The following is a 14151-nucleotide window of genomic DNA, read 5'->3' on the forward strand; positions in this document are numbered from 1 at the left end:
AATAATGAGGGCCTCATGCAAAAAAGCATACAGCTACATATTTAATGTATCGAGGGCCTATAAAAATCTAGTGAACCCAAGATATTATAAAAGAGAAGATTTAGTATTGAAGACTTTATGAGTTATGAGAGGGTGGAACATGTCTAAATTTGATGCAAAATGGAAAGGGCCATTTATTATTCAAGAATAATTCCTGTGTTTATTGTTCTTTAAATAGAGAAGGAAGTGGAGAAACTCTTAGTTCTCCAGTGAATTTAAAGTGGCTAAAATTATACGATGCACTAACAGAGAACAAATATACAAGCATGATCCATCATCTCTAAGTAATTTGAATACATGTTGCTTGTCAGCGATTATAGTTCTTAAATTTCTGATGCTTTTGTTTTATAATGTATTTTGGAACCATGGTTTTTATTTATTTTAATTTCATGGCTGTATTATGGTGCAGTTGCCTATTCTAATTCTTGTACCTTTTCCCTTTCAGTTCTTTATGGAGCTAATGAAGGTGCCAAGGGTGGAGTCCAAACTACGGGTTTTTCTATTCAAGATTCAGTTTAATTCTCAGGTCTGTTGCATGAAAAAAATTATTGATACTTCTGGAGATTATCTTATATGAGTAACTCCAGTTATCTAACTTTTTACCTGAGTTGCAGATTTCAGATTTTAAGAAGAGTTTAAACACTGTAAATGATGCATGCCAAGAGGTATCCCACCGAAAATGAAGCTTTAATACTGTTGCTTCATCTTTTTCTTATCTAATATAGTTTTTACTGATTTATTAGGTTCGAAATTCCCTCAAATTGAAGGAGATTATGAAGAAAATCTTATATCTGGGGAATACATTGAATCAAGGAACTGCAAGAGGTAAGAGGGCCTTTATATTATTGAGAAGCTCTCTCGAATTTCTTATGTCCTCCAAAAATTGACTGGATATTTCTTTCATGCTTTAACTACTTGGGCTGATATAACTCTCTATAGTATGCATCCAACTTAAGAAGAAGAAGTTGATCTGAAATTGTTGCAATCAGGATTTTAAAGACATTGCAGTTTATATTCTTAGCCGAAAAAAGAAAATGAAAAAATCAACATTAATGATCAACAGGCGAAGCAGACAACAAGATCTGAAATTACATGATTTTGATTATGTCCTTTACCTAGATACTGTTTGATTAATTTTCTGCAATGCTGGTTAAGAGGCTCTTTAAGTGACTTTGTGTTAGAAGCTGTGACTTGAAAATCATCTCTGTTTTTACAATTTTGGTGTTGAATTGTTGATGTTATGTTTACATCCATGCAAGTGGCACATGTTTTGAATTAGGTACTATGGATAATTGTATGTCATACTTAATGACCAGAATGAGAATTTTATATTCACTTACAGGTACAGATATAAATGCATTAATAATTGGTGACATCCTGTGTAGGTCTTTTTGGTGACTTGTATAGAGACTCCTATGACATGTGAAATGCAAAGTGAAATAACTTTTCTCCCTTGCTGTTACTTGGTGTATAGTAGGTTTATTGAATGCTTAAGGAACTATGAGATTTATTTTTTGGATGACTGCCTTTCATACTTGATGATTGATTAATTGCCTTTCAGGAGAGCATTTATAAAAATGTTGATCTGGAGACAATATATTTTCTGTTTAATTACTAAATGTGCTGAAGTGACTCAACTACTTTTACCTTTGATTCTATTAAAACATATTTGGTTTGTGAAGTATATCATGCTATTATTTTTCCTTCTTAAACATCTAGCATTAATTTAGCTCTGGGCGTCTTAATTTGTTCAGGACTCTGACACCTGCTTGAAGGAATTTCTGTATTTGTAAAAGCATATGCAATTATTAATCCAGGACTCACAGACCTGCTTTAAAGGAATTTTGTAGTCATAAAAGTGGCATGCAATACCTTTTCTTTTCCATGACTTGAAATTAAGAAGTTTATTGTTCGCAGGTTCTGCAGTTGGATTCAAGTTGGACAGTCTTTTAAAACTCACTGATACTCGTGCTTCCAACAGCAAGATGACACTGATGCATTATCTTTGCAAGGTGTGCTCTATTCCAGATTTCAGAACTCAATTGGTTTTGCGGGTTCTGTACACTTGCCTATATTTATTTATTGGGCTTGGGCAACATTTAAAGAGGTTGAGGAAACCTTGGTTGGTGGTGCCTGTCTGTTTGATGCAGGCTGTAAGGACCAGGAATTGGAGAGTTTTGAGGGCCTAGATATCTAGTGAGGTTACAGTTGTCACTGTTTTATGCTTTTTTTTAGGATTACAAGAGGGGCACCTCCACCTCCCCTCCCCACAGTAAATTTGATAAGACAGATTACTTTTTTGATGGTCCTTTATTTTCTCTATATATTCCTTCCTTGGAAGCTATTGCCCTTTGGCAATTTTCGGTAGTGCTTTACATATAAAGACAAGTAAATCAATCAATGAATAAAGATATTTTGTCTAGTTTTATAACAAACTTAACTTGTTCCTCAGGTCCTGGCCTCCAAGTCACCAGCTCTTTTAGACTTCCATGAGGATTTCATTAGCTTGGAAGCAGCAACAAAGGTTTAGCATGAGCTCTCTTTTTCTTATGGTTGATTTGAAGTATGTGATGCAATATGTCTAAGTGGTTTCTCATGGAGTTTACTTCCTTGCAGATACAATTGAAGTTCTTAGCAGAAGAAATGCAAGCTATTATCAAAGGATTGGAAAAGGTAAAGCAGGAGTTGAGTGCATCTGAAAATGATGGTCCTGTATCTGAAGTCTTCCGAAAGGTATCCAACATCCTGTGTGAGTTTTCCTTTCTGGAACTTTATATTCTTATTTTGTTCAGTGATACAGCTTTTATTGCATTTTTAATTCTTTCTTCAAATCATTGAAGAAAGTACAAAGTGGTTATACTCGAAAGTTCTTTCCATTGTAAGCATTTGACCTTCTATCTGAAAGTATTTTTTACGAGTATAATCATGTGATTTCAATCTGATTAAGGTAATTCTTATATAGAAAGTCTTTAAATATTTTGTTATTGAAGACCTTGGTTTTCCTTCTAGTGCTATATCATTACTGGCCTACTGAGTTATTCCCATTATTTGTTGTTCAGACATTGAAGGAATTCATTAGCATTGCTGAGACAGAAGTGGCATCTGTAACGAGTTTGTATTCTGTAGTGGTAATTTTTCTCTACACCCCAACCATTAATTAAGTAATAATTTACATCATCATCGCTCTCTCTCTCTCTCCTCCCTCCCCCTCTTAAACATTCTAGCATTTCATTTATTGGTGGACAGGGTAGAAATGCTGATGCCCTAGCTCTGTATTTTGGTGAGGACCCTGCACGTTGCCCATTTGAGCAAGGTAATGTAAGAGTAACATGATCATCAATTCTGCTTGACAACCTATTTAAGATTGCCTTAATGAGTTTTGAACTTTTTTGTCATTTTCTCTTAGATAGCAAATGGTTTGAGTGTTCGTGTTATAGTCTGGTATCTAAGTTTCTAGTATAAAGATTCATATTGGGTTTCCACTTTCCCTATCACACATTGATGTCAATGATTTGAAACTCAGACCAATCTGTGGTTAGACCAATCTGAAGTTTTATTTAACATTTATCACTCTCTAGTCTCTATGGGGGGGGGGGGGGGGGGGGGGTGTTGTGGGGGCTTCATAACCATTAACATTTTAAACACTTGTAAAATTAGCCATGGTGAATTGAGCAGCTATATATAGCAAAACTGGCCATGAACATGGGAGTAGGCTCATGGCCAAGAATGATGAGTCATAATGCAACTTGGTCAAATAGTTGGTTGGTTAGGTGGCCCCCTACTCTCTCTCCCCACATGTATATGTGGGTTGTTTAGGTTGGAAGGAATATTAAAGCCAAGAGTTCAATTGATGTTGTGGTAGGATATAGGTTGTTGAGGTAGGGAGAGAACATACATGAACAAACCCTAATCAACCCTGGACTACAGCTTCTAGAAGAACCGAGTTGGAAGAAACAACCAAACTCAATTAAATTGTATTCATGCGAGACTGCCTATTTATATAGATTTACTTTATGTTGCTAACCCTATTGTACAAGAGATAGAATCCTAACTAAACTTAATTATTGTACAGATATACAACTACGTAAAGATAGGTTAACTAGAGTACATTATCTTTATTATTTGTTGCATATTATATCTTATAATATCAGCTCCTATAATTTCTTCTATTATCTAGGAGCTCTTCTTTAATCTCTCGGGACTTCAATCTTCTTTATTCTTATCTTCAGCTAACTCCATGTGGCCGAGTCTCTTCCATAAGCTATCTTTATCATAAGATAGCTTGTTATCTCATCATCTCGGATTTTCAACACCCCCCCGCCCTCAAGCTAGTGAATAGATATCTCTCATTCCCAGCTTGCTAATCACTATCTCAAACCTTGGTCTTGACATTGCCTTTGTAAGGATATCTGCTTCTTAAGTTTTTGTAGGAATGTAGGTCAATTTAATTCTCCTTCTTCAATTTCCCTCTATATGAAGCTCCTATCGATCCAAACATGTTTTATCCTGTCATGCTATATAGGATTATTGATGATACTTATGGCTGATTTGTTATCACTGTAAAGGTATGTTGGAAATTTTAGGGGCATTCTCATGTCTTCCATCAGTCTCACCAGCCAAATAAGCTCACAAATACCTTGGGCAATTGTTCTAAACTCTGCCTGCACTGCTTCTTGCCACCACTGTCTATTTCTTACTCCTCCACGTTACTAGATTTCCCCATAGCTTGGTGCAAAAACTTGAGGTTGATCGGCTATCAATCACAAACCCTGTCCAATTTGCATCGGCAAAGCATTTAACCCCTCGTTCATTACTCTTCTTGAACAATAACCCTTTTCCTGTTTATAGCAATGGAAGAGGCTACCAGGTGTTTGGTGACCCGATCTTCTCGACAAGAACCTCGGAGGAGGTTTTGACCGAGTCTCACGGGGGTAGTTTTGATTGAGTCTCTCGGAGGCGTTCATGCGCGGGCACATGGACACAATCTTGGCACTCTTGGGTGACCCTTTGGTGGTATTGGTATGCGCGAGAGTGGGCATGGACGCGGGCACGGGCGAATGCTAGTGTGGGCGAACAAGGGTGCGAGCATGCAGGGGGACACGCATGGGCACACTGGTGCACGAGCGAGCGTGCGAGTGTGCAGGGGTGCACGCTAAGGCACAACATCCCTAAGTGGCCTTCACTCCGGCATGGCTCACTCTCGAGTGACCCCACTCGGGGGTGCGGCCGTATGGCCATGTGGGTGGATGACCCCCTGCCTTGTAGATGCGTGGCTAGGCCAGGCGTTGGGGCCACGCCTGTCAGCGCGAATCTCAAGTGCGTGTCACTTGGGGGTGCGGCCTTCTGCCACCCCCGAATATAAAGAACATTTAGTCTCAGGATTGGATTAGATAAGAAACAGAGTTGGTGTAGTATTTCTTTAGGTATCTCAAAATATGATATGCTACCTCTAAATGTTGTTGAGTTGGTGAGTGCATAAATTGGCTCATGATGCTCACTACACAGGCAATATCAGGATGAGTGAGAGAGAGATAAATCAGTCTTCGAACTATCCTTTGATACCTTTCTTTATCAATTGCAGGATTATCATCTTTTACAAGATACTTCCAATTTCATTCTAGAGGTGTGTACCTTGGTTTGCAACCTAGCATGCCTGTATCCTTAAGGAGATCCAAGGTGTACTTTCTTTGTGAAATCAGGATACCTTCCTTGCTTCTGGCCACTTCCATTCCCAAGAAATATTTCATAGTTCCAAGATCTTTAACTTCAAATTCCTCCTTTAACCTCCGTTTGAGTGTTGTAATTTCCTGAGTGTTGTCACCTGTGATGATGATATCATCTACATACACAATGAGGATGCACCTCTTTCCATTTGAACACTTAGTAAAGAGAGTATGATCTGCTTCTCCCTGTGTATACCCAAACTTAGTGAGTGTAGTGCTGAATTTCTTGAACCATGCCCTTAGAGATTGCTTTAGCCCATAGAGAGATTTCTATAACTTACATACCTTGCCAACTTTCCCTTCTTCAAACCCAGGTGGAATCCTCATATATACCTCTTCTTCTAATTCCCCATTGAGAAAAACATTTTTTATATCAAGCTAAAACAATTTCCAATCAAGATTTACACCAATAGATAGTAATACTCTTATGGAATTTAATTTAGTTATAGGGGCAAATGTTTCTTTGTAGTCTATCCCATAGATTTGAGAGTATCCTTGGGCCACTAACCTTGTCTTATACCTGTCTATGTTTCCATCTGATCTGTATTTAATAGTGAACACCCATTTGCAGCCTACAACCTTTTTATCTTTGGGAATTTCAACCATATCCCATGTGTGATTTTCAACCAGGGCTTTCATTTCTTCTTTAACAGCTTCCTTTCACTTTGGGTCTTTCAGGGCCTCATAAATATTTCGAGGTATCGTCACCTCATCAACAGTCGTGGTGAATGCCTTGAATTGTGAGATTAATTTGGAGTATGACATGTAATTTGAGATGGGATACTTTACGCATGACCTTACCCCTTTCCAGATAGCAATGGGGATATATAGATCATTATGACTTGTGGCATTCCCCTCAATTGTTGGACCTTCCTCTAGTTCTAATGATTGGCCGAGTTGAGGATCAAGATTTTTTGGGTCTTCTTGAATAAACTTTTATGCCTTTTTCTTCTATGGTCTTTTCTAGGCAGACTTCCCCTCCTGAATCAGTCACCATTGACTCAGCTTGTTGATGGGCAGGCATACTAGAAGATTCAATGTTGGCTGATTCAATAGGAACAGATTGTGGGTGATGAGCAGCATCAAGGTTAGGATTTTGACAGGATTTTGACACAAAGGAGGGAAGAGATGTGAGATTGTGGGATCCCAATGAGTTTCCTCTCTTTGTACCAAGTCACTGGAATAGTAGAACTCATTCTCAACAAATGTCACATCACAAGAAACAAAGAATTTTTGTGATAGGGGACAATAACATTTGTAACCTTTTTGGGTAGGGGAATAGCCAACAAATATGCATTTAAGGGCTTTTGGGTCAAGTTTGTGATGGTGAGGAGTGTTTTGATAGACATACACAATGCAACCAAAGACTTTGGGTGGAAGAGAGTTTATGATGCAGACATGAGGGTAGAAGGATACTAGATGATTCAAGGGGGTTTGGTAGTTTAGGACCTTGGATGGCAGCCTATTGATCAAATAAGAGGCTGTGAGGACCGCCTCTCCCCAATACCTATTTGGAGTAGAACTAGTAAGCATTAGAGATCTAGTCACTTCAAGTAAATGGCGATTTTTCCTTTCAGTTACCCCATTTTGTTGAGGAGTATAGGGGCAAGTGCTTTAATGAAAAATCCCATGAGTGATAAGGTATTGGGTTAAGAGGTGAGAAAAATATTCCCGGCCATTATCAGTTCTAAGAATGCAAATGGAGGATTGAAACATGTTTTGAATCAATTTATGGAAACTTTGAAAAATGGTATTGACTTCAGATTTTTCTTTCATAAGATACACCCAGCACACCCTTTAATAATTGTCAATGAAAGTGACAAACCATCGGGCACTAGTTAAGTTTGAAATTCTTGCTGGTCCCTAAATATCACTATAAATTAGGTAAAATGGTTTAGAAGGAGTATATAGATGAGATTGATAAGTGCTGTGTGTTTGCTTGGCAAGGATGCATTTATCACATTGAAGAACTAAACTCTCTTTATTGAAAAATAAATTTGGGTACAAACGTTTTAGATATGAAAAACTGGGGTGGCCAAGCCTTCTATGCCATAACAAGATATCAGAATTAGAAGTAACCAAAAGAGAGAGACTATGAGTGAACTAATCAAGGGAAGCCTTATTTTTTGAAAGCCAATAGAGCCCATCCTTTTTTCTCAGCACTGTCAATCATCTTCCCCGAGGACCGATCCTAAAAAATACAATGAGAGGGTAGAAAGGTTACATTGCAATCCATATCTTGAGTAAGCCTGCTACCAGATAACAAGTTGCACTTCAAATTTGGAACATATAAAACTGTTTTCAGTTTTAAACCACCAATACTTATATCTCCTTCCCCTATAACAACAGAGGTGTTACCATCAGCCAACAACACTGTTAACTCCTTGTCCCTTAGCTGCCAATGAGACTGAAATTGCTGAAAAATTTCGGTTGTTCCTGTTATATGGTTAGAGGCACCCGTATCTATAATCCAACACTTTCTACTAGGTTTTCTAGAGGTTAGGGAGTATATTAGGTTACCTTTTTGGACCAGGAATGTTGTAGCAATAGTGGCTGTATTGTCGGTTTCTTTCCCAAGGTGAGTATCCTGCAATAATTTTTGCAGGAACAACACCTGTTCTGTAGATAGGTTCAGCTGCATACCTTTCTCGAGTGGAGGTGTTGCTGCAATTGAAGTTGTGTAGGCTGGCCTCTCTTTTTCTCTCTTACCCCTTGGCTTCCAATTTGTTGGTTTTCCATGTAGCTTCCCAACAGGTATCTTTGGTGTGAAAGAGCTTGTTGCAATGCTCACACCATGGTTTATCCCTTGAAAATTCTTCCTTTTTTGTTGCTACGAGTGCTGAACTTGTATGAGAATTGGTGGTTGTGAGCATTACCCTTTTTCTGTTTTCTTCTCTTCTTACTTTCGCAAAGACCTCTCGGAGTGAAGGAAGGGGTTTGGTGCCAAGAAGCCGACCACAAACTTCATCAAGGTCTGAATTGAGGCTATGAAGAAAGTCGAAAACCCTTTCTTTTTCCAACATTTTACTGTATTTCAAGCTGTCTGCTTTGCACTCCCAATTTGGATCATAAAATAGATCCATCTCTTGCCATAGTTCAAGCAATGTATTATAGTATTCAGTCACACTAGAATTACATTGTTTAGTGTTTCAAATAGTTGATCTAATCTCAAAACACTGAGCTGTGTTTTCGAGATCCGAATATATTTCTTGGACTGCATCCCACACTTCCTTAGTAGTCTTTTTAGAAAAGGTACGTTCGGCCAATCTTTTGCTCCATTGAATTGATTAGCCACGCCATGATGATGGAGTCCTCAGCCTCCCATCTTTGATAATCCGCAAAATCTTTGGATGGTGCAGTAAACAGATGTCCATACTTACCTTTTCCCTTGATTACCAAAGCAACCGATTGGAACCACTCCCAGAAGTTCCTGCCATTTAGCCGGTGCTGTGTAATTTGCAAGGTGTGGCTCTCGGTGGATAAGGAAGCGCCTAGAAGAATTGTTGTTCGTGGGTTGGAAGACTCAGTAGTTGTGTGGACTGCACTGTCATTGTTCGACTCATTCATGATTGCGGAAGTTTCAGGCTTGGATCAATCAAGCTCTGATACCATGAACAAACCCTAATCAACCCTGGACTGCAGCTTCTAGAAGAATCGAGTTGGAAGAAACAACCAAACTCAATTAAATTGTATTCATGCGAGACTGTCTATTTATATAGATTTACTCTATGTTGCTAACCCTATTGTACAAGGGATATAATCATAACTAAACTTAATTATTGTATAGATATACAACTACTTAAAGATAGGCTAACTAGAGTGCATTATCTTTATTATTTGTTGCATATTATCTCTTATAATATCAGCTCCTATAATTTCTCCTATTATCTAGGAGCTCTTCCTTAATCTCTTGGGACTTCAATCTTCGTTATCCTAATCTTCAATTAGCTCCATGTGGCCGAGTCTATTCCATAAGCTATCTTTATCATAAGATAGCTTGTTATCTCATCATCTCGAATTTCCAACAAAGAGCAGTTCATTTGCATCTCTAGATGTATGAGGTTCCTTCTATCGAGCGAACTCATGATGTTCAACAATTCTTATCAAGCTAATCTGCGTATATTAATAATGGCAATAACAACTGATGTTAAAGCAGAGAAAACAAATAAGCGGCCTATCTTTTTAATAATCAAGTAAAAAAGTTGTGGATAGTGCTAGTGCTAAATCATTGAAGTTGTTACTATTGGTCCCTTAAGGTATGGCCACTTAAGAGGGGGGTGAATTGAGTGTTTAAAATTTTTCTTCCTTTTAATAAATATTATCGATTAATTATTTTCTCTAAGAATATATATAAATTATTTTCTTTTAATTAAATTCTTGTTATTTAATTTTAAACAAATTAAGATTTTATAATTATGTATATGTAAGTTTGAGATTAATAAATTACAAGCCATAAGATATAGCAAGAATAAATAAATGAAACACAAGACAATTTATAGTGGTTCAGTGTCTCTACACACACCTACTCAATTCTCCCAAGGTCTCAACCACCCTTAGGATTCCACTAATCTCACCAAGGTTTTCACACTAGCTCACCTTGGAAACTAGATACACTTCTAGATTATAATGGGTTCTAGGAAAACCACCAACACCAAGGTTTTCTCTCTAACTTACCTTGAAAACTAGATTCACTTAGATTTTAACGGTTCTAAGAAACCTATACAATCCACAATAGTAATTTAAATGTTACAAATAATTTGTTCACACTTGGACACAAATAAGCAATTAAGAACAAATTATACAAGGCAATAATATTTAAATAAATAAATAAATTTGTAACCTCAAATGGAAAAGTTTGGATTTGTCGTAGAAGACTTAAAGAACTTTTCTTCTCTTGCCTTGTGGCTCTTCGGTGGATGTGTAATAATATTTTGAGAGTCTCAGATTGCTTGGATGTTTTGCTTAAGAGCGTTTGAGAGCTTTCGGGTACTTTGGATATACAATAGAAGTACTTGGATACTCAAAAAATGAATTTGGGGGGTATTTATAAGCATTTTAGCCACTAAAGAAAGGGTTAGTATGAAGTTTGAAATTCAAAAAATGTTTAGACTTTCTCAAACAATAAGAAAATATGTCTCACCTTTAATTCAAAATAAATTTACTTTTTGTATGAGAAATTAAGATTTGAAAATTCAAATATAAACTTTTGAGATATAAATGATTAAAACAAGAAAACATGTCTAAAAGTAATCTCTTTTAATTCAAAATAAATTTACTTTTTGTATGAGTAAGAGAAAACATGTATAAAAATAATTCTCCTTTAATTCAAAATTTGAAAATTCAAATATAAGCTTTTGAGACATAAATGATTAAAACAAGAAAACATGTCTAAAAGTAATTCTTTTTTAATTCAAAATAAATTTACTTTTTGCATGAGTTAGAGAAAACATTTATATCATAAAAATATTTTTGTTAATTATCAAAACTTAATTAAAATGAGCAAGTTGGCTCAACAGTTACGAAATTAGATTGACAACAAACCACAATCAAACCAATCAACCACATACAAACACAAAATTTATGTGGAAAATCCAAATTGAGAAAAATTACGGGTAGAAAGAATAAAATATCACTAATTAAATATTGGTAATACAAAAGTGATATAGTTGCAATTAATTCCAGACCATTGGACACTTATTTATAAACCTAAAATCATCTATAGATGAATACAGAAAATCGTATCCTGATCAGAAGATGATGCATGAGGATATTTCTCCATATGAGATAAATTTCGCGTAAAATCGAATTTAACATCATAATCACAGTTAAATTTGAAATCATAATCACGATCAAATTAAGAGTCCTAATTTCAGTCAAATTTGAATTTCGGGTCACAATTGTAACAGAAGTAGAGCATGGTATTTGGTACAATTTTATACAGTCTGACAAACTTTACACTAGTTGTCCATTACCTAATGCAACCCTCTTTTATCTGGTCTTGAGGTTGAATGTGAATAGGAGGAATACCTTCAACACTGGTGGTGAGGTGTTAGAGGGGATTTATGTATATTGAGGTACAATAATCCAGAAATTTGAGAAAAGCTTCAAACAAAAATACGGAACAATGATCATTATTAGTTATGGTGAATATGTGTATCTCGTGTGCTAAACTGGCATGCAATATCTTCTTGTTATAGTATGTCTTGATTTCCAGAATGAAACCCATTATTTGACCCAGCCTGGATAATTTGGGACAAGACCCAAATGTGGATTTTTCTCTTGGATTTTGGAATTGAATTCTTGAGAAATGGCATTGCTTTTAAATATTTAGATTAATATGGTGGTCTTTATATTGCTATATGTAAACACGTAGTGAATGATAAATTGTCCCGTTCAACTTCATGTGGTGTTGCAGCACCATTTTTTTGCTTTTTTATTTTTTTCTTTGCTCTGGACACCATTTTTGTCCTTATAAATGAAATTAGTCCTGCACATCTGAATTCTACGAGTTGTGCTTCCTAAATGGCTTATTTGTTCGTGCAGTCACTGCCACCCTCTTAAACTTTGTGAGGTTGTTTCGGAAAGCACATGAAGAGAACTGTAAACAGGCTGAGTTGGAGAAGAAGAAAGCAGAGAAGGAGGTTGAAATGGAGAAGGCAAAGGGGATTAATCTAACAAACAAGAGTGGGAAATAGCTAATATTGTTTGCTTGACTCCCCCTGTTTGGGAGATGTAGTTCTTCCATCGAGGTCTGCCCAGTTGGTTTTGCTGAATGTTGTCCATGGACACTTGTTCAAAACCAGCAAAGAGCATCCCCTGTACAGTATTGTTGTAATGGTGCACTTTGGAGGGGATTCGTGAAATGAAGGGAAGAGTCCCTCTTGCGCTCGCGGAGCTCTATTTTTGCTGCTGAACAGGTCAGTTACTGAAATGGATGCGGTTCCATCAGTCAGATATTTTCAGCTGACTGATCCACCATACAAGATATTACACTGATACACCGGACTTTCACAAATGATCTGTGATTATTGTCATTGTCCATATGATTTATCAGAGGAATGGATCTGCCCCTTCTTCAGTCATAACTAGAAGAAGATTTTGGTGATACTGGGTCAGTCCAATACACCAGGTGCAGTTTTGGCTTCACTCGTTTGGCATTTCAGCACCAGAGCGACTGCCCTCGGGACTGTAAAAGCCCAACCCCAGAATGTACCATGAAAACATGTACAGATCTCTAACCTTGTAGTTGCATTCAAATTTAATTCTTTCCTTGTAACATAGTGCTAGGATCCCTTTCTCTTGTTCTCTTATGTTGAGATTTTGACAGGAATTTATCAAGAAATTGTTGTATAGAAGGTTAGGATAGGAAGAGAAATTAGTAGGAGACAGGCTCTCTAATTGTTCAACTGTAATATAACTGTAGTGTAGTCTTTTGGCCTAGAAGAGTTGCTTGTGTTTTTCTCAACAAAATTCTTCTTTAGTCGAATTATTCACATTTTGTTTGACCTCAGAAGTCAGAGAAGTTCTCTTCCTTGTTTGTTTACTTTTGTTTGTGTACTTGTGAATTGTGATCCTTGTCACAGTTCACTCTGGCTTGTAACTTGGAATAGTTAATTTGCTCCGTTCGTTATTGTTTGACTAACATATCAGCATCCAGCATGCTATGCTAGCGTTGATATAAATTCTCATCAAAGGTATAATAATAACTTCAGTTACATCATCTCTTATATTATTAAACAGTAGTCAATCCTCAACTATATTGAGGAGTTTATATATGACAATTTTAATGAGATTGAGAGTATGTTTGGTATTGGTTTATTTTACATATGCCTTTATATAATGAATTTCAGCATTAATTGAAATTAAAAGCATTGGGTTGCTAGCATGATTGTGATGAGAGAATGGTTATAAAATTAGTTGTATAACAGACAATGACTTTACTATCTCAACTCAAAAGTCAAATTGGGTTTACCTCACAGACTCCATATTAAATATCAAGTTCGAATTTGATGAATTATCTAACATGATTAAATCCAAATATTCCTTTATTGGCTGGCTATAGTTTGATGTGAGTCAAGTTTAGGCTGGGGTAGGGCATTAATTAGGGATCACTGGATCTGGAAGTGCGTGCGAATTCCAAATTTGGTGATGATATTTATTGTTATTGTTCCATGCTGATGATCTTAATTAATGTTAAGAAAAATGTCAGTGGAGAGGCAACTGCCCTGAAGAGTGAGTGACTTGTGTGTAGTAGTAGTGTGATCAATATTGTCTTGGGAAGAAGAGAAGTTGCAGGATATCACAAATTAAAGGGTTTATATCCAAGGGAATGAGGAGTTGATCTGGATTAGACAGAACAGAATTAGAGACCATTTGTTGCTTAACATTG

The 14151-nt window shown here is 36.7% G+C and overlaps 1 protein-coding gene across 4 annotated transcripts in view; it reads left to right on the top strand.

Annotated features, from left to right (window-relative positions):
- Window positions 1-13305, top strand: part of LOC127791159 (formin-like protein 20) — a 39349-nt gene extending 26044 nt beyond the window's left edge. For 2 of the 4 annotated variants that reach the window (XM_052320983.1, XM_052320982.1), the window contains 9 exons: window positions 485-565; window positions 654-704; window positions 783-864; window positions 1957-2051; window positions 2492-2563; window positions 2656-2772; window positions 3099-3167; window positions 3286-3352; window positions 12306-13305. In XM_052320983.1, coding sequence (XP_052176943.1) covers window positions 485-565; window positions 654-704; window positions 783-864; window positions 1957-2051; window positions 2492-2563; window positions 2656-2772; window positions 3099-3167; window positions 3286-3352; window positions 12306-12457 — 786 coding nt within the window. In that variant the 3' untranslated portion in view covers window positions 12458-13305. Of the gene's footprint in view, window positions 1-484; window positions 566-653; window positions 705-782; window positions 865-1956; window positions 2052-2491; window positions 2564-2655; window positions 2773-3098; window positions 3168-3285; window positions 3353-12305 lie in introns of those variants that run through there. The other 2 variants (XR_008020879.1, XR_008020878.1) reach the window with 1 other exon arrangement.
- The last annotated feature ends 846 nt before the right edge of the window (window positions 13306-14151 follow it).

The sequence above is a fragment of the Diospyros lotus genome, chromosome 14, assembly GCF_014633365.1.
Source record: "Diospyros lotus cultivar Yz01 chromosome 14, ASM1463336v1, whole genome shotgun sequence".
In the NCBI taxonomy this organism is placed as follows: domain Eukaryota; kingdom Viridiplantae; phylum Streptophyta; class Magnoliopsida; order Ericales; family Ebenaceae; genus Diospyros; species Diospyros lotus.